Source organism: Lepisosteus oculatus, chromosome 9, assembly GCF_040954835.1.
Source record: "Lepisosteus oculatus isolate fLepOcu1 chromosome 9, fLepOcu1.hap2, whole genome shotgun sequence".
NCBI classification, from domain to species: Eukaryota; Metazoa; Chordata; class Actinopteri; order Semionotiformes; family Lepisosteidae; genus Lepisosteus; species Lepisosteus oculatus.
In genome coordinates, this window is record NC_090704.1 from 13095959 (window position 1) to 13117347 (window position 21389).

At 34.8% G+C, this 21389-nt stretch overlaps 1 protein-coding gene across 1 annotated transcript; it reads left to right on the forward strand.

The window, feature by feature from the left end:
* Positions 1–245: 245 nt before the first annotated feature.
* On the forward strand, positions 246–5363 carry LOC102697952 (thiamine transporter 2-like). The gene is made up of 5 exons (XM_015355465.2): positions 246–395; positions 1672–2446; positions 3591–3783; positions 4637–4778; positions 5214–5363. The coding sequence occupies exons 1-5, from the start codon at positions 246–248 to the stop codon at positions 5361–5363; spliced, it is 1410 nt and encodes a 469-aa protein (XP_015210951.1).
* Positions 5364–21389: the final 16026 nt, after the last annotated feature.

Consider the following 21389-nt stretch of genomic DNA (forward strand, 5'->3'; position numbering starts at 1 on the left):
AAATGAAATAAAGGGGCTTTTATCCATGCATTTGATGGAAAAACAGGTAGATAGACTATCATTATATTTATGAACTAAAGACCTTAAATTCCTCCTTGAACTTATCTCCACTTTCCAAACATAATCAGAGGCTATTATAACGTGACCACTTGAAAGAAAAAGCTCTGTTATAGAGTGGATGGAATAGCATTGCCATGAAAATATTTTCTCCAAACATCTAAATCATCCCAGAGGCTTCAGAAAAAATGAATTGCTGGAATAATTTACAAATAAGTGGGTGGGCTTACCCCACTTTGGTCCTCTGTGTATATGGATTTTTTACTATGATGAGACCAGGAGAACCCTTCCTTACACCATATCTAATTGGACCATCGAAAAACCTGACAATTCAACAGGTATGTTCATATAAGTTCATAAGTGCTACTAGAAAATCTGAAAACTTCCTTTTATAAGAAAGTGCTTCATTTCGAATAATTAAATAATTAAACTTGCTTTCTTAATTTCATTTAGTTTTTATAATGTCAGTATAGTGTTGCTTGCAGAGTTTACCTATTTACAGAATTGACTTTAGCAAAAGTAATACAAAATTTGTAAATGTCAAAGGAGTGTTTAGGCTGTTATTGTGTAACAACATTTTCCAGTTTTGCATTGTGCATTATTGGTTCTAGGGTTCTAATAAAATGTTCTCACAAGAGAAACACAGACTGAAATAAAAACATAGAAAAGACTGAAACAAGGGGAGTTCATTTATTTAGCCCTTTTTGTAGTTAATGCAGCAATTTTTTCAAATCAAATGTTTGAATTTTTTATGATCCCTTGGTGTTGTAATGATTTCAATGTTTTGTTTTATTTCTTCTGTTTTGTAAAATGTTTCATTACATTAAATCAGCATATATTATTAATGCCCACCCATCTCCCTTTCCTTCAGGATCTGGTATTGCCCCACACAGTACAGTAAGATGTTAAAAATTGAAAATAAACATTACAAAACTAATTAAAAAAAACAGTCTCATCTGGTTTCTCTGAAATTATTGATCCACAATGCTAAAATGCTAGGTTTTCTATTGATACAGTATAAATATATATTCATGATATCACAAACATGCACAGATGTTGGTTTTCAAAACCCAGCCATCTGTTTTTTAACAATTGTACTGTACTACAAACATTAGATGTTGCTATGCTTTTTATCTCAAAGGGATGTTGTTCCGTTCATCTGACTACCATTTTTCCCGCAGATTCTAATTCATATGTTCTCCAATAAGCGTAGCTTTTGTTGTTTTTAAAAGTAATGTAGCATATCCAGGAGCAGTAAGGATACTGTAAGTTGCCAATCTTAAAAAAAATCATCTGTCTAGAGGAGTAGGACTTATTTATATATTTATAAAGCCATCTGGAGGCTCCTGGTTTGTTTACTTATATTCAAATATGTTCTGTATAAATATTAAAATGTATATATTCTATGCAGTTATATATTATATTATTATATATTATATTTTGTTTTACTTCTTTTGAAAATATTCAACACAAAATTGAAAATAAGATGTACACCTACATACATTAAGCTTCGTTTTTTCAAAACTTTCTCAATTTTTTTTCTCGCAAAAACTGATTTTGCAGATGTTCATTATTTTATTGCTAAACATTAAATTTATTTAATTTCATCTCTAGGTTTCCAGACAAGTATACCCAGTATGGACCTACACCAACTTCCTGCTGTTGATCCCCATTTTCTTGATGACAGACTACCTAAGATACAAGCCTGTTATTGTTTTACAAGGACTGGGGTATGTGGTGTGCTGGCTTTTGCTTTTATTTGGACCAGGAGTTGAAGCCGCCCAGTTTGCAGTGTTCAGCTATGGCATTGCAACAGCATCGGAAGTGGGATATTTCTCCTACATATACAGTGTTGTCAGCTTGGAGCATTACCAGAAAGTAACCAGTTACTGCAGAAGCACAACACTAGTGGGTTATGCTGTGGGATCAGTTTTAGGTCAGCTGCTCGTTTCCTTAGGAAATGTGTCCTTCTATTGTCTGAACGTCATCACTGTAATTTCACTTGCTATAGCATTCTTTATCTCTTTTCTGCTGCCTATGCCTCAGCGAAGTTTACTTTTTCATGAAAACCATCTTGCAACCAACCACAGCATCGATATTGTGCCAGCTGTCCCCTTAGACTCTGGGAATGTTTCATCCAGCTGTATAATCTCTGATGAAAGGAAGAGAGATAGAAGCAGCTTTTTGAATGGAATTTATCAGCTATGGGTGGATTGTAAAGAATGCTATTCATCAACAAAGCTCATTCCCTTCTCCTTATGGTGGGCTATGGGAACATGTGGTTATTTTCAAGTTATAAGTTATGTGCAAGTTCTCTGGTCCCTCAAACAGCCATCAAAGAATTTTACCATTTACAATGGTGGTGTTGATGCATTTGCTACATTTTCAGGTAAGTAATTGCTTTTTGCTAAGAGAACAAAATCAATTTTATTTTATTACAAAAGAGCTGCATACAGAATATGTGAAAACATACAGAAATATACAGAAACTGTGAAAACGTAAACAATTTCCAAGGTATCTGAATTGTTACTAGTCTATGAGATCCTTAAACAAATAGTCTAGTTGAACATAAAATAGCCTTTTGATTTGTTTCCTGAAATGTAATAAATGTAATTTAAATATAAAGAAATATGAGGGCAGAAAGATCTTTCAAAGTTTCTTAATAAAAAAAATATTTGTATTTGTATTTTAATAAATTTAAATATTAAAAAAATTAAAAAGGCAGCAAGGTGGGCCCCTGAGTTCATTTCTAGGGTGCTATCTGCATGGAGTTTATATTGTATGTTCTCCCCATGTTAATGTAGGTTTCCTCCCACAGCCCACAAACATACTAGAGAGTTAATTGACTTGTTAGAAAACTGACCCTGGTGTGATTGTGTGCATGTCTGTTTATGTCTGTCTGCCCTGTGATGGACAGAAGTCCCGCCAGTGTATACCCTGCCTTGTGCCTTAACCCTCCCCTGCAGCCCTAATATGGATTACACGGCTACAAAATGAATGGATAAAGTTTTAAAATAATAAAAAAGTATATGTTTTTAGTGATGTAGTTCTAATAAAAATTAAAGCAATATATTAAGACATCATTGGTGCCCCTAAATTTTAAATCTAAAAATCCATATAGTATGTTAAAGTTCTTAGATCTTGATAATACTGTACTTTATTTTGTACTTTGAATAATCTCATTGTAATCATTCTATTAATTTATTCTCAACTGAACTAGGACAATATATTGAATGCTGTATGTCCATAACATATTTTGTGATATGTAATATTTTTTGATTTATGTAGGCAATAAAAACTGGCTATGCATTAAATGATCAAAGAAGCATTTCTGCTTTGCATTAGACTGAAAAGACCCTAGGGAGTCACATGGCAGTTTTTTTGTTAGAAAGTGAAGTCCTATCCATTTATTTAGAGATCTGTGGATACGTACTACTGTACAACTGATTTCTAAAAGCAGGCTGAGTGTGGGGTTCATATTCATATTTTTTATTTTACTGAAAATAAGTTTGCTGTTTTCTTTCAACTCACAGGTGCTGCAGCCTCCCTTGCAGTTGGTCATATAAGTTTTAGTTGGTCCATTTGGGGAGAGCTCATGTTGGGCTTATTTTCAGCTGTGAGTGCCGGTGCGGTTTACCTGATGGATCTTACTGCAGACATCTGGGTTTGCTATACTTGTTATGTGGTGTTTAAATCATCATACATGCAGCTAATAACAATTTGCACGTAAGATAACATTATGAATTAATAGTGTTATGTACCTCACTAAGGGATTGTTTATATTTTCCAAGTTAACATGTCTTGTGAACGGTGCCTTTTTGCTTCCAAGACCTTTAAGAAATAGTTAATGTGCAAAATTCGGACATTATCTGCCTTAGTGTGTACTAAGTAATATTATCAGTGGCTTATAAATAATGAAAACATACTGTATAAATTGCAATACAACTATCAGAATGGTGATCTGTGTCAATGTGAACAGAGAAGAATTCTGTTTTAAAATGTTTTTGTTAAAAGTAGTTAATGATTTTTAAATAAACTTTTAGCTACAAGTCTTTAAAATGAGATCCAGCTCCAAAACATACGAGGCATAAAAGATTTTAATCTTCACTTTATTACTTAGTAAATTACAGAACAGTATTTAGTTGCATGTTTCAGATTCATGTAAAAAGACTTTTGACTTTTAATACTAAATAATATGATTTTAATATATGTACAATAGCTTCATTTTCAATTAGACAAACAAAGAATTTAATAAAATATTTCATATGAAACTCATTATACAGTAGGATACCTCAAATTCATTTTAAAACCCCCTGGAGACACATCCTGTTCATACTGTGGTATGCCCATTGCATTTTGAGACATCCCAAAATAACTAATAGATTTTGTTTTAGATAAAGATATTTCATTAATATTAATTCAAAACAGATAACGTTTTATTTTAAAGTTTGAAATGTTCAAATATCATTAACTTGATAATGTCAAATTATTCTTATTAATTTTAAAGTTGACATTAATATCTAAAATTATTCAGAGATAGCTCTAAATAGATTAAATGTACTGAAAATTCACATTTTAGTTTTCAGATTGCAAAGACTCTCAGTAAGGAACGTTATGCCTTAATGTTTGGGATCAACACCTTTGTAGCAGTGACCCTCCAATCCATACTCACTGCAATTGTGATCAATACAAAAAGCCTCCATTTAACCATCACTTCTCAGGTAAGTCAATTAAATTAAGTAAACATAACAATATAATATTTTAGATATTATGGAAACTCACATTAAATTAATTAAGGCAAACATGCATTAACTCTCTTGTTATATGACAGCACTTCTTTGTGTAATTAAAAGGCATGATTAAAGCATAATCATTAAAGTAAAATAAACGTAATTTATTTTAGTTAACCAAAATAAGATACAATTTTAAATCTATACAGATATTTGTGTTTTGATTATTCCAATTCAATGTGTTTAATTAGAGATTTTGGTTTGGTTTTCACAGTAATATTTCTTCAATCTGATTTTCATAACTAATTAATGTTCCATTTTATATCTGCATGATGTACAGTAATAATAAAAAATTACTTTTCAAGATTATTTTTATAATCTAATACATAACAGACTTGTTTTTACCTTTGTTTATTTATTTTTCAGTATTTCGTCTATGGCACATATTTTGCAGCTGTTGCTTTGGTTTTCCTTACCAGAGGAATCTACTCTGTGTTTTATGTGAAATGCAGGATGGCAGAAGAAAATATCACTGGTGATACAATTAGTCAAAGAAATACCACTATACCTGGATAGTGGATATGTATTACCTGGATATGTATTAAATGTGAAAGTACAGAGTTTCTTTTAATCAGAAAATAGTCTTTTCGTGATTACAGTTATTCAATGACATTTGGTTTCACAGTTTTATCAGTATATTTTCCTCAAGTATATTATTTTTAACCAAAGAATGCTAACCTCATTTGTTTCTCAGACTAGAACTAATATTTGATTTTGCAGTTCATTTTGTGATTGAAAACATTGTGATCACAGAGAACTGTAATTTCTTCAAATGGTCACCAGAGGCTGCTCAAACTTTTTTTTTTCCCACACACTTTATCATTAATAATTATATTAACATATGGAAACCTTTTTATTTTATCATCTTCTTTTTTCATTACATTATAACAAAATAAGTGTTGGAACATTTTTTCCCCAAATCAGCCTGGCAAAGGTTTACAAAGCCAGTAACTTGTAATTATATCAAATACAATTGTATGCATGTTATTGATTTAAAAGGATAATATTACTGTTGTTACTTTTATAATATTTAAGATACAGTACTTACTCTAATACATGACAATTTTTTTCCCTAATGCCTGGATTAATTGTTCCTATGAAATAAATAAATCTTATAGACTATATGGTATTTTCATGAAAGCATACTGTATCTGATAATATACCCATTGTAAGGAGCATAAATTATTGACTTTAACTACATTGGCGGCATAGTGGTTAGCATTGCTGCTTCACAGCACTGGGGTTCTGGGTTCAAACCCTGGAGTGCCTTCCATGTGGAGTTTGTATATTCTTTCCATGTTTGCATGGGTTTCCTCCAGGTGCTCCACTTAAGACGGCTTCACACTACACGACTTTTCCTAGGATTTTCAGTCGTAGCCTTCATTTACATAATCAGGGCAGTTGTATAGTGTGACACCCTCAGCGATTTAGTCATAGCACTCTTAACAGCCACTACGACTCTCTGCGACTCGCTATGATAAAATCAAACTGGTCGTAGGGGTGGGCTCTTGTGTCTGCGACAGTCAACAGCCAGTGAGCACTTAACTGGAAGTACAATGCATACAATGCGGCTGCAAGGCAAGGGAAGAAGGAAAGCAAGTGTTTTGGACTGTGCAAATGGAAGATAGGCTCATAGACCTTTGGAGCCAACATAGATGTCTGTTCGATGTTTCGTGTTTGTCGTTTCGTGCTTGTTGTGTGTTTACTTCCGAGCGGTGCTTCTCCTCTTATTCCTGTGTGCTCGAAATTGTTTGGCTGCCAAAATGAGGTGACCTTGCAGTACTTTCGAGGCGCAATATGAGATTTCAAACCGTGATGAAAAGTCATGAGAGAATCGTGTAATTAGTCACCCCCTGCAATTCCAAGTCATATAATTTGACACCCTCTAGGACAGAAAAGGCAGCGAGATTCAGCAATTGCAGTAGTTAAATTTGACATGCTCTCCGAGTCGTGTCATGTCGAGTTCTGTAGTGTGACAAAGGCTTTAGCTGGTAGGTTAATTGGTTTCTGGGGAAAGCATACGATATACACTGTGAGTGTTTATGTCTGTGTGCACTTCAGTGTACAGGCCTCCCATCCAGGGTGTAACCTGCCTTGTACCCATTGCATGCCGGGATAGGCTTCAGCTTTTCCACAACCCTGTTTTTGATAAAGCATTCAGAAAAATCAATGGATGGATAGATAGACTGGGATACATGAAACGTCATCTACTGTATGTTTGTAGTAAAAATATTTCATGAATTTCATGTCCTGATACTTCCATATGAGGCAAAACAATAAAATGTAATTCATATGATTTAGGATTTTCCATCTTTCTTTCTGTGTCACTTCTGCTTGTAAAAGAAATAAATAAAAAACAAACATCATTTCAGTGGAAATAATTCCTTATTGCTTTAAAAACATGAGTAATAAAGACAAACTGCTGTGCTTCTTGGAACTTGACATTAAAATAGCTTGTACACCAGGAAAGCTTTTTATATCGTTCTCACAGTACGTTCTCACAGAACAGTAGGGAATGATGCTGTAAATTAGTATCCTCAGTAGCACAAATGGTTTGCAGTGATTGAAAGCTTTAAATATCAAAACATTTAAGCTCTGTACTGGATTTGTTTTTTCCATGAACACATCTGGCTTTTTAGATCAGTAAGTTTGCAGGGCCTGTTCATTTCACAGAAAATGTATGACAAAACCAAACTATTTTTGGAAATATCATAGAGACCATTAAGTGATTCAAGTGTCTTCGAGTAAGCAGATTTTTTTACTCATTATTTGTCACCATATAGCAAGGTAGTTAAAAATGTTTTTTTGTACTTAAAACAGACTTTTTCATGAGAAAATAAAAATAAATATTCCAGCATATTATATTTTCTCGATATAGGCTAAGAGCCAATAATAACTAAAGAAATAATAATGAAAATGGGATGATATAGATATATATATATTGATGGTATCTGTCTGTTCTCATTATATTTGTGTCTATTTGTGCCTTGAGCTGCAGTTTCTTGCTACCTCCCAAAAAGGCTGTCTTGGTTTGGTTGTTTATCCAATTATTTGGCAGCCCTGTGATTACATTTATAAAGATTTAATAGCATGAATAATAGTACTTTATTTGTCAGTATAACAGCCTTCAGTAGTTCAGGTGGGTAGCTGCATCAGCATGCGTGGGCTGCAAATGAACTATAGGTTGAGAATCCCTTATAATTCCTGGGACCGAAAGTGTTGTGGATTTAGGATTTTTATATTTGCATCTATAAAATGGGACAGCTGGGATGGGACGCAAGTCTAAACATGATATCCATTTACATTTCGTAATATAGCTTATACATATACCCTGAATGAAGTTTTATATACATTTTAAATATTTTTTAAACATAATACCATCAGAAAGGTAGGATATCAGTCTCCACCTACAATGTCATGTTTTGATTTAAAGGTTACAGTACATGTATGCCATTTGTATTTTATTTTTTACTATACAGGTATTAAGTTTTATGTAAGATATAAAAACAATGCATTGAATATGATTACAGGTAAATAAAATGAAAGCTGAAAAAAGTCAGCATTTTATTTTTAAAGTAATGTACAAGTAATGATGCTAGTTACACTCATACATGGAGGTGAAATTCAGATCTCACGTAAAAATAACGTTTTGTACTTACTGTGCAAAAAAACAAAATAAAACACAATGATCACTGCTGACAAACTTGAAGATAAATGCAGCCCCAGACATTACAACTACATCAGGTCCGAGAAACTTGAGGGAGAGGGTACATCATCGATGACATCACTGTGAGCTGGAAAGTTCGTTATCAGTATCAACCTATGAGATCTTCATTTTTCACTCTATGTAAAGTTTTTCTCTTTTTCATTAACTTTTGTTCATCACTTTCAGCATAGAACTTTAACAGTTTGTTCTTTTGTTTCTTCAGGTCATAGATAGCAGTTGTTCCAACACCAAACTCCTAAGTCAGACGCTTCACACTTACACCACTGTCAGGTTTTTTCAACAACAACAGCATTAAAAAAAACTTTCAGATTTTAGAGGTTTTCAGATTTGGGAATTTCGGATAAAGGATTTTCAACCTGTAGTAATAGGTTTTTTCCATGATGAAAAGAGAAGAAACAAAACACAACATTTCGGCTGTGGAGCCTTCTTCAGGTGTGAGCCTTTATTCAAGGTGGCTGCTGAGGTACAGTATTGTGGCAAAAGGAATATCTTCTTTCTTGCATTTCCCAATCACTACACAAATTCATAAGAACATGGCCTCGGTATTTTTCCCAATTTTAGTGCCAAATCTGATTTTTCCATAACTTTAGGAATCTTTCCTAGAAGACAGTCATTGTAGGGTTAGGGTTAGTTAACTTTAACCATTTTAATCACATTTCTCCATGTAAACATTGTTATGTACTGTATGTATATCCTTTTTAAGCGTGATTCAATAATTCTATTTAAAATATATTGTGAATAAGGTTTAATCCTTTGTTTTTTTTGTCATTTTACACTTTTACTGTAAGTTTTAGTAATACCTAAGAACAGGAGAAGTTCCAGCAAATGTCTAACACATTCTTTATTAATAATATACAAAGTTTATTACTGTAAGGCTGTTACTATGTTACTATAGTATGTACTATATATTAATAATGAACTAAGAACAATAGATTTTATTACTGACAAAATGTAACAACTAATTAGTCATCCGAGGCTGTCAAACAAGTTAAGGCCATTATGTTATTAATACATAACTAATGCTATTCTGTGTTCTATGTTCTATGTTAGTGTCTCCTATTCTGAAATACTGTATTAAAAACATCAGTTTAAACAAACTGTTTTTAAATTTAATATTTTTATTTGTTGTGAATTAAAAAAATGTGTTTATTGCCAAATATGCAATATTCATACCTGTATTGGTACTACAGGTATGGTAATATTCAAGTAGTTGCCAGGATACAGTTCTTATTCTATGAAGTTCAATGAAAAATGTGCCACCTCTGATACAGTATACAGTATGAGACATAAAAGAGTAACACTGTTCAAGCCAAGAGATAAGAATGAGGTTCCAATAACGACAGGTACTTCTGGGGTCAAAACAAATTATATGGAATGCATAGTTTTTAGCTTGGAAAGACAAATTGAGGTTCATTTGGAAACCTATGTAATACCTTCTTTTGATTGATAGGTAGCCTTTATAAAAATAAACACAGTACATAACTTAGTTTTTAGAAAAAGCTTTTTTTTACTGTTGCGGTTAGTTTTGAAAGTAGCAGCAGATTACTAGTTGTGATGTTTATCCTGTTTTAGCACTGTTTCAACAGAATACTACAAAATTTACCATAAAAACTCAATTTCAGTGTTAACTACAATAGGCACACCAGCCTATTCTAATACTTAGTATCTATACAGTAGCTAATATAGTATGTATAAGCATACATATTCTACCAAGCATCCTTAATTAAATTATTGACTTGTTCTTTTAATAATGCATTATCTTAATAATGATTATAACAGTGAGGAAAAATATGACCTATTGTATGTCATTCTGTCCCCAACTCATCTTAAATTAGAATTCTAATTTGTCAAAACATGATCATTTCAGATGAAAGATTCAAGATGAAGGTTCATTCTCAACTGATATCTAAAACTAGTTATGCATATATCAACTCACCATAATTATTGAAAGAATGAGTTATGATGATAAGAATGGAACTTGTGACATTTCAGACATGAAATATGTATGAACATTTCAATGGAAAATGATAAGATTTGGCATACAGTAAGTAATAACGTATATGGCACAAATATTCCATCTCTTGTATAAATTTTGTTATAGAAGTGCTGTGTAGACACTCAAATGGATAGTCTAATAATTCCGTTAGAAATAAATTAATTGAAGAACTACTGTATATGTTAATAATTTCATTCGGTTCTATCTTTAAAAACAAAAAAAATCACAGCAGTCAAAAAGAGAAATATTGTGAATGGTATTAAAACAATTTTCTGTTTTAAATGTATTGCATTTTGCAGTACTTTATAGATAGCAATATACATTATTTTCAAATTAATTCAATGTCATTAATCAGTTGTTTTTTTTAACAAACTGTGCTGTGTTACACCACACCCCTGGAGGAATCGGCATTCCACCTTACATTCCAGCACAGTTCCCAATTAGCCCTTTTCCCCAGCCTATTTAATGCTGCCTCACACTCTTCCCTGTGCTCAGTATTAGGGTTTTCCTGGCTAGAGCTCCTCCCATTCTTATTGATATTTATTACTTGGTTTTTGGCTTCCTGACCATGGTTTGTTCTTCGTCTATGTCTCCTGGTTTTGGTTTTGGTACTTTTGCTCTCGTTCTGGTTTTGACTCTCGGCTTCCACACGGTTTACAGCTCCGCTTCTGGTTATTTGTACTTTTGCACCAGCTAGTTTACCTTTGGCTTTCGGACCTTAGATTGTTCTTTTGACTATGCCTTTTGGAGTTTCCCATAGTTTTCTGCATAGGGTCCTCACTACTAATTCCTAACATGCTGTCAGCATTAATCTGTTTATTGAATTGGAAAGTTATTTGTTTTTAACCACCACTTGAGTCTGTGGGCATTGCTATATGAAAACAGGATACCATAACTACAATAATTTAAGGTGAAGAATGATGAGCTTGAACCTTGCCTGAGCAGCTCAAATTCAATTTTTTCAAAACAATGTGAGTTCAAAATAGAGGTTTGATAGCTTGTTCCACTCCTCTCGGTATGTCTGCTTAGATATCTACAGAATTCAATGTCAAAGTCATACAGTAAGTTGTTTAGCACAGAATCACATGGCCCTGAGATGTGATTCTGAGATGAACAGATTTGTAAAGCCTGTTAAATTTGTTTTTGAGAATGTGTGGCATTTCATGTACGACTGAGCTCCTAGCACAGAAAGACCCAAAATACAAACAGCAGCACATGACAGTGCTTTTGCCATTGCCTACAGGAAATTATGTCTGAATGAAACTGTGATTAATATTTTCCATAGGTCTTTTAATAAAATTTAGAGAATTGTCAAAACTGTACTTCATTTAAAATAAATACGCTACAGACATGTAACTTGGTCCACAGTCTTAACTCATAATAATAATAATATAACAATTCCTTACACTTATATAGCACTTTTCTGAACACTCGACTCAAAGCGCTTTACAGGTAATGGGGACTCCCCTCCACCACCACCAATGTGCAGCATCCACCTGGATGATGCGACGGCAGCCATAGTGCACCAGATCGCTCACCACACATCAGCTATCAGTGGGGAGGAGAGCAGAGTAATAGAGGAGGATTATTAGGAGGCCATTTTCCAATGGGAAATTTGACCAGGACACCAGGGTTAGACCCCTACTCTTTTCGAGAAACACCCTGGGATTTTTTTAATGACCACAGAGAGTCAGGACCTCGGACCTCTCATCCGAAGGACGGCGCCTGTTGACAGTATAGTGTCCCCGTCACTACACTGGGGCATTAGGACCCACATGGGCTGCAGGGTGAGTGCCCTCTGTTGGCCCCACTAACACCTCTTACAGCAGCAACCTTAGTTTTTCCCAGGAGGTCTCCAATCCAGGTACTGACCAGGCTCACACCTGCTTAGCTTCAGTGGGTTGCCAGTTGTGAGTTGCAGGTTGATATGGCTGCTGGCATTGTATAATGAGGTCATGTGAATGACTTGTTAAGGGTCAGCATATTGGGTATGCCTCTGAAGCTCTGTCACCATTTCTAATAATATAAATATATTCAAATTAATTTAAAACAAAACATGGCTTCCAACCACCAGTAAAAACTGGTAATCATTGTATGTACTGTATGAATACCTATATGCATTTCACAAGCACAAACTCTGTGGTTGGTATTGTTGTAAAAACAATGCTATTACAACATAGCAAAATAGGATTCCTTCATATATCATATTTTATCATACTTTTTGCTTATACATCTCTTACATGTCAAACTGTTTCTGTGCAAAAACACCAATTAACTCCACTTTTGGTGGACAATATTTTTGTAATTATACAATATAAATGTTGCAATATGGGAGTGAATTGTAAATCAAGACTGCCTGAATTACCATTTATTTCTGTAAAGTAAAAAAATGTTACGCCCAGGCATACCAGAGATCACAGCCATTGATCTCCATGTCAGCTGGACACATTCGTTTGGACTCTGTCCATGCCACCTGCCCCCCATTAACAGGTAATAATTACCTCATCAGCTCCAAGATACTTAAGCGCCGCCCTTTCCACAGTCAGACGCTCTGTCATTGAGTTTCCTACTTGTTTATGGAAATGCTCTTTGCACTTACTGTTAAAACTAAACACCACCAGAATCAGTCTAACTCCCTGACCCCAATTTCAAGACAGAACCTAACAACCAATCAGATCTCTATCTATCTCATAGTTACTACAGTATACTGTATGTCTTGGCAACCAACCAGACCTGGCGGACAATGTACAGTAGCTTTTCTGTGCTGTTCCTTCCCAATTCTGTTCTGTCTCACTGCACAGTGCATTCCCTGTTCCATCTGCCTTCTGTCAGCCTGCCAGCTCATCACCTGCTCTGCTACTCTTCCCAGTGCCTCCCAGCTCTCATCGCCCAGCTCATCTTCACCGGGACCTAGCAAATGGATTCCTCAGTCTGTCACACACAATTTCAGGGGTCACAGCACTCTCCACATCAGCCATACATTGTAACACCTATATTTACAAACCAGTGAGCCAGGTTGATTGAAATGTTTGCATTTCACAGGTTGCAGTGATACCTGTTTATGCCGTTATCAGGTCATCACATAATTTTCTAGTTTCAATAACTATTATCTGAAAGACAGTTTCAGAATTCAAAGACTACACCTGAGCAGCAAGAAAGTTCTATAAAAATACTGTGCTGGACAGACAGAGCAAGGCTGGAACAATATGACATAACTACCAAAGAACTTCATCAGCTAGTAAAAAAGTTCTCTCTGAGTCATCTGTAGATAACACATAAAAGACTTGACATAAACCTCAGATTTACATCAATATCAATTCTTGTATTTTAGCCTTTTCCTAACATTCCATATTACTTTTGAAATTAAATGTGAAGTAGCAATTAATATCTGTTATATACACAACCTTTTCAACATATTTAAAGGATATACAATATAAAAATTGATAGTATTATATAGAAGCAATACAGTACATAATTAATATGGAAAACTGGAAAGGTCATGACTGCATTAGAATTTAAACTCTTTGCTGTAGCAAACCAGTTAGCCAGCAGCCATACCAGCCTGCAGCTCATAACTGACAACCCACTGAAGCTAAGCAGAGCCTGGTCACTACCTGGATGAGAGAAAAACTAAGGTTGCTGCTTGAAGCGGTGTTAGTGGGGCCAGTAGAGGGCACTTACCCACTTTCACTGTGTGGGTCCTAATGCTCCAGTATAGTGATGGGGACACTATACTGTAAAATAGGCTCTTTCCTTCTGATGAGACGTAAAACCAAGGTCCTGATTCTCTGTGTTCATTAAAAGATCCCAGAGCATTTCTCAAAAAGAGTAAGGATGTTACCCTGGCATTCTAGCCAAATGTCCCATTGGCCTTTACCAATAATGGCCTCCTTATATTCCCCATCTATGAATTGGCTTCATCACTCTGTTTTCCTCCCCATGGATAGTTGATGTGTGATGAACATACTGTGCAAACTTTGGCTGCTGTCGCATCATCCTGGTGGATGCTGCACATTGGTGGTGGTGGAGGGGAGTCCTCATTACCTGTAAGGCGCTTTGAGTGGAGTGTCCCAAAAAAACATTTGTATAACTAAAAAAATTCTTATAATTAATTTAATTGTTCAAAATCACCTTAACATCACACACCAAGTGGCCTCTGTAATAGTTATGCCCATGATTTCAAAATAAATACATCTACTGTATCTCTGTAGAGTTGATCAGTGAGTTAGTGATTTTCAAGAACAGATTCAACTATGAAGATCAAGGAACTTTCAAAAGAACTCAGGGATAATGTTATATCAAGGCAGAGACCAGGAAAAGGGTATAAAATATTTCAAGGACCTTTAATATAACTTTGAGTATAGTGAAAGTGTCACTATCTACTTAATCATTGAGGAAGGCACCTAGTCACTGCCACGATTAAGCTGTCCCTCCAGATTAAGATGCTGGGCAGTAGGAAACTAGTTAGGAATGAGGCCAATGGTGATGTCACAATTGTAATCCCTCCTCTTAAGGGCACTCCGGCTCTTTCACATTTTAGGTGATCATGTGCACCTGCCTCCAATCCTGCTCCTCCTTTTTTAAGGTGGGCGCTCTTGTTACTCCTGGATCTGCATTGGAAGGCAGATGCCCAGAGGCCTGCCTACCATCAAGTTTCCCTACATCCACGGCTTGAGGGCATAGGCCTCCTATTGGTGTCCTGACCCTGCTGAGTCCGGGGCTCAGAGCACCTGACCTCGGGATCCTGTTTTTATTCCCTGTCCCTGTACCAGGTCCCGTTCAAGTTTTTAACTGTGTCTTGTTTGCATTATGGATGGATCTAACAGATTTGGACCCTGGACTTTGCCCCGGATGTCCCCCTGGACTCCCTTGGACTTGTTTCCATGGCCTTGCCCCCCGAGCACCAGTTCACTGTTGTCACACCCCCTGTCAGGCAACCTGCCCTGATCCTTTTTTCCTCCTCCCCGTTGTCCTACTCTACTCACTTCTGTATTATACCATCTGCATAGGGTCCTGACCAACACATCATGTTGGTGGTGGTGGAGGGGAGTCCCCATTTCCTGTAAAGCGCTTTGAGTGGAGTGTCCAGAAAAGCGCTATATAAGTGTAAGCAATTATTATTATTATCATAACAGGTGACTTGGAAAGAGCTATAGAGTTCAATGTCTGAGATGGGAGAAAATGTTCATGGGTAACAAATCCCTGGTCAGAGAGTTTTTATGTATGAAACTGAAAATTAAAATATCTAAAATCCCACATTGAATTTGCAACAAAGTACTTACTGTAAGAGATACTTCAAGCATGTGGCAAAGGTTTGTGTGGACAGACAAGATAGTTACTTCTGAGACAAACTCAATATAATGCACAATTCAGTCAACACCATCCCTAATGTCAAGCATGCTGGTGTCAGAATTATGTTTTCATCAGCAGGAACTGGGAAGCTTGTCAGTACTGATGGGAACACAAATGGATAAAAATGTTGGCAAATCCTAAAAGGAAAGAGGAAATCCTGCTATATATATATAGTCAATATTGTTTCATCCTATTGTGCGTGCCATAATAGGATCTTTAAAATAGGTGTGTCCAGGTTAAAAAACACACAACTGTGAGATCTGAAAAACACACTAGTGCCTTTATTTACAGTTCAGTGCAATCTCTATGCTTAACCTTGGTAATTAAAGCAGTGTGTCATCGCTTCTTGTGGAAGCTTCTTTCAAGGATTTTTTCAAATCTTTGCTTATGCCATAGCTTAGACATGTGCATTACTACATTCAATGAACTATATAGGGAGTAAGCCTCCTCATTCAGAGGAATAATTAGGATTCATTTATTTTTCATTATGCAAGATTACTGTACTTTCATTAGGAATGTAAGAGGTAAAGAATGTAATATCTCACCCGAGCAATGTTTCTTTTCGTATGCTGTAATTATTAATTCATTTTTTTTATTTGTTAATGTTATTTACCAGAAATAAATGTACCCACTCACTCTGGTACTTTGTAGATTTTAAAGTACAAATTAATCTAATGAACATTATGGTTTTTTAAATAACAATATTTGAAACAGCTAAAAAGTGGTTATTAAACGAAAAAGTGTAAGTTGTGAAGTGAAATGTCCCGATGCTAATGACGTTTAAAATTATATTAATCACCAGCTTAAGTGTTGGGCTGTAGGTCTAAAAAGGCTCCTAATGCATTCATTAAGACTTTCAAATACCAATACTGACAAAGGTGATTGTCCTTGGTAAACTGTGTAGGTGGATTTTTTACATCATCTCTTTTGTGAGATCCCCTTCCTAAAAGCATGTAATTTGATTTGTATATAGCGTATGCTCTTACAAAAACCATTTATCATCAGACAAAAGCCAATGTCCATGCTTTTAATCCTATAAGCATTGCAGTATTATTGACTCATTGTATTCCTTCTTAAATTGATTAATACATATAATGGACACTTTATTAGCAAGCGATATTTATTGTTGAGCGCCATGTGATTAAGAAACAGATGCTGGACTGATATTTGCTGTTATAAATGAACAATTCAAGCCTGTTTTGCAAAAATGTTCTACTTCAGTTTAAGAACATTACATTGAACTCCTTGTCACAGTATCTGGATACCAAAGGGGTAAGAACAGTAATATGAAAAGGTATATCTAGGCATTTAAGTTCCAAATATTCAAGCTGTTTTTCTGTTTTACCACAGTCACTAAAGCATACCTGCATATGATCAAAGATGATAGAAATATGATCATATAATTTCATTTATAAATGTGAAATAATGCTCAGTAAGTCTAAGACAATATTGTGTTCCACTAGAATCCCTGAATTAAATAATTACAGTAAATGAAATTTAAATTCTGTAAACAGTTCATGTATTGTATTTCTATTTGTCCATTGCATGAATTATTTGTTTGGTAGGCAATATTATTTTTGCTTTAGTGTCATTTTTTACATCTAATTTGAATAAAAAAGTACTTTTTTGTGTATATCTTCATGAACCTGTGCAGTGCCAAGCTGACATGGTGGTTAACAGTGCTGCTTCATAGCTCCAAGGTCCTAGGTTTGATTCTGGCATCTGTGTGTTTGAAAAGATGAAATTCTATTTTAGTGGAAAGTTGTTTATTGACACCCTTTCTTTATTTCATGATACTAGTTAAGGGTATTGTACCCCTTTTTCATGTGATTTAAACATACCAAAAATCAAAGTATACAAAAATCTCTTATAGTTTGTGCGTTGTTTTATCAGGTTTACTGCCTATGTAAAATGTAATATTGGTAGTATTTCTTTTTCTTTGCAGAGTTGAGTTTCAATTCTTTCAGATCTTCAAAGGAGCATTTGAAGATGTTAATAGTATATCTCTATTGCATCTTACAAAGCAATTCACATTCATGCAGGTTCTGGTCTCACTGAAAATCATATTATGTGCCACATCAGGCTTCTTCTACTATGTTGAAATACCTGAAGGTATTTGGTAAGCCCAAAAGAATGCGAACAGAATTCAAATGAAAAGAATGACTTAAAGCATTGCCAACATGATCCTTCCTTTCATCTACTGATATGAAATGTTCAAAACCATCTCTGAATGTAGGTATATAATGGGCATTCCTTTTCTCTCTGCAGAAGGCATGCACAACATGCATCACTTGGCATAATGCATTTTTTTACAGGTTAATTCCAAGCTGAACAGTAGATAAAGAGAAGAACATAGCTGAAGCAAAACCACACGCTTTTTACTTTCAGCAAGGAATTGACCTTTGCTTGTTACTTTGAAAACTGAATGTTGATACAGCCTCCATTCTAGCCTCTTCATAATGAGTTAAAATTATTTATTTTTTCTAAGTATCAGCAAGAGCAAAACAATATAGTAGTAATGCTTTTAAAAGCTCTCACAATTCAGTATAGAGATGGTGCATAGCGTGCCCCTAGAGATTCCTAGGATCTGACTCTCTCTCTAAGCATTTAGCACTGGTAAATGCATATAGCTGTTGCTTTTCATAGAGAACAGAAGAAATTGAGACGAGGCAAGCTGTAAGTTGTAAATCATAGTCAAAATATTGAATAGCACATGTGAATATTTATATTATTATTAACAATAAAAACATTACTTCACATTTGAATTTCTGCTTCAGTTTTTACTATGTTTTAGAAGGAAAACATTATACCAAATAAATCCGAAGACAGGTGTTTGTGCATTTAGCATTTTATGACACATTTAAACTTGGTCAAAATGGATTAATTTAACCCATTTCCTATTATTCACATCTTCCAGATACTGTATTGTATGTGTGTTTCTGACAGTTATCCACTTGGTGTCACTAAAGATATCTCTTATATGAGCATAAAGTTGAAATTGCTCATGGCTGTTACAGTCATCATTTTCAATGATTAAATATAAATCCCACATCTTTCTGACCAAGATTTACTTCTGTATACTGTTTTCAAAGTATCTGTCTAAAGTAAATTGTATTGTAAAGATTGTTCAAGAATAAATATTTATTATTTTCTTAGTAGAAGTAATGGTAATGTCAAATATAATAATAATAACTGCTTACACTTATTGTGTATACTTACATATAGCACTTTTCTGGACACTCCACTCAAAGCGCTTTACAGGTAATGGGGACCCTCCACCACCACCAATGTGCAGCATCCACCAGGATGATGCGACAGCAACCATAGTGTGCCAGAACGCTCACCACACATCAGCTATCAGTGGGGAGGAGAACAGAGTAATGAAGCCAACTCATAGATGGGGATTATTAGGAGGCCATGATTGGTAAAGGCCATGGGGAATTTTGGCCAGGACACCAGGGTTACACCCCCTACTCTCTTCGAGAAACGCCTTGGGATTTTTGATGACCACAGAGAGTCAGGACCTCAGTTTTACGTCTCATCCAAAGGACGGCGCCTGTTTACAGTATAGTGTACAGTATCTCTTCCAGCAGCAACCTTAGTTTTTCCCAGGAGGTCTCCCATCCAGGTACTGACCAGGCTCACACCTGCTTAGCTTTAGTGGGTTGCCAGTTGTGAGTTGCAGAGTGAACTGGATGTAATGGATTAAATATAAGATCATATAAGTTATCAAGTTATACTGTATTTACTTTTGTCTCTATTTGAAATAAAAAACAATGTAGACACATTTTGTAGACAAGTTTTGAAAAATTACTTTTTGCATGTACCCAACATAAAAAGTTAATTAAAGGTAATATACATATATGTGACCTAAAAGAACAATAATGTCATCATTGTTGAAGCACAATGATGGTTAGTGCTTCAACACTGGTGAACATTGGTGCTTCACCTTGTAGCACGGAAGTGACCCAAAACATACAGCTCACTTGAAATTGTTAAGTTGAACACAAAGAACCATGAATGTGATGTTTACCAAAGAATATTAGTCATATCACAGAATAAAAACCTTGTAGTGAATCACAAATAGGTCTAAAGAACAAAATACTATATGTTGAGTGGGACACAGACATGACATAAAAATTTCATGCAGTAGACTGTAGATTGCATTTATTTCAATGGCAACATTTCCACAATATACATCTTAAATATATTTTGCAAGGCTGAAATGAGAAAAAAAAATGAAAGGTAAATTGTAAAGCGTAAAGACCAATACTCATATAACAAATATATGTTGATAGCTAAATATACTGTAAAAAGAGGGTTACTACTCCTCTGTTGCCTATAGTAACCACAGCATACCACTTGAGAACTGTTTACCACTTTCTGTATTTGACCCAGTAACATTGTGTACTTTTCTATCCCTAAAAATTGTACATATTAACAGAATTTGTTGGTAATCATCTAAGATAAAAAGACTTAAATGTATTTTTTGCAAACTGAAGAAACATTTTGTTTAATGTCATCAATTAAGGACAGATTTAAAAACAAACCACTGAGCGTGTGTTTTTGTGCTTTATTTTACTTAATGTACTTTTATAAAGCAATATCAACCACAGCTTAGGCTGAGCATGCACAAAAGTGTCCTCGCTTTGATGCTGGCAATAAATCATTCTTTAGAAAGTTTGCGTTTGCTCTATTAAGAGGCACAGAAAAAGCAATTGAAAGTCAAATTGTTCACACAAACACTCCAAATTGTTTACACAGAAAGGTTAGGTAGTCAGTATCTATTTAAAATAGGAGGGAATATCAAAAAAATATATATTCATATATCTTTTTCTCCCTCATAGATCAAGATCCCTCATAATCCTGCAAGAACATTATCTGGATGCAGAGCGTGTCTGCCTGAAGCAGTGGTAGAAGCTGCAGAAAGTAAGTAGGTAAGTTAGGTGATAGTGGCAAAACTGACATTAAAGTTAAAGTGTAATATAAATTATTTAAAAAACACTTTGAAATCCACATATAGTAACTAAAATGTAGTGAAACTGCAGTGTATTGTAGTAAGGATATGTAGTTGTAATGGTTAAGGAAAACTCCTGTAGTTTCATAAAGAACACTATTTACAGTACTGTGTGTTGTCTGACAGCTTATCAGATGATTTTCAATATAAGTAATCCATTTATCGAAGATTGTATAGTCGAAACATGCAATGATTTACTTCATTGGAGTTACTACTATTAATAATATGTCAGCATGCTTAATTCTTGATCCCATCACTTATGCTACTACATGATTCCTGTATCCTTTTATTCTTCTTTTATTATAAAGGGTATTGCTTTTATGATGTCAATATGCCATGTGGATTTCAAAAATGAAAAAGCTATGCTCCAATAAGCAAACACAATATCGCCTATAGGTTCGTTTCCAAACTTGGTTGATGTTGATGATTCCAGGCACTTTGAATTTGGTT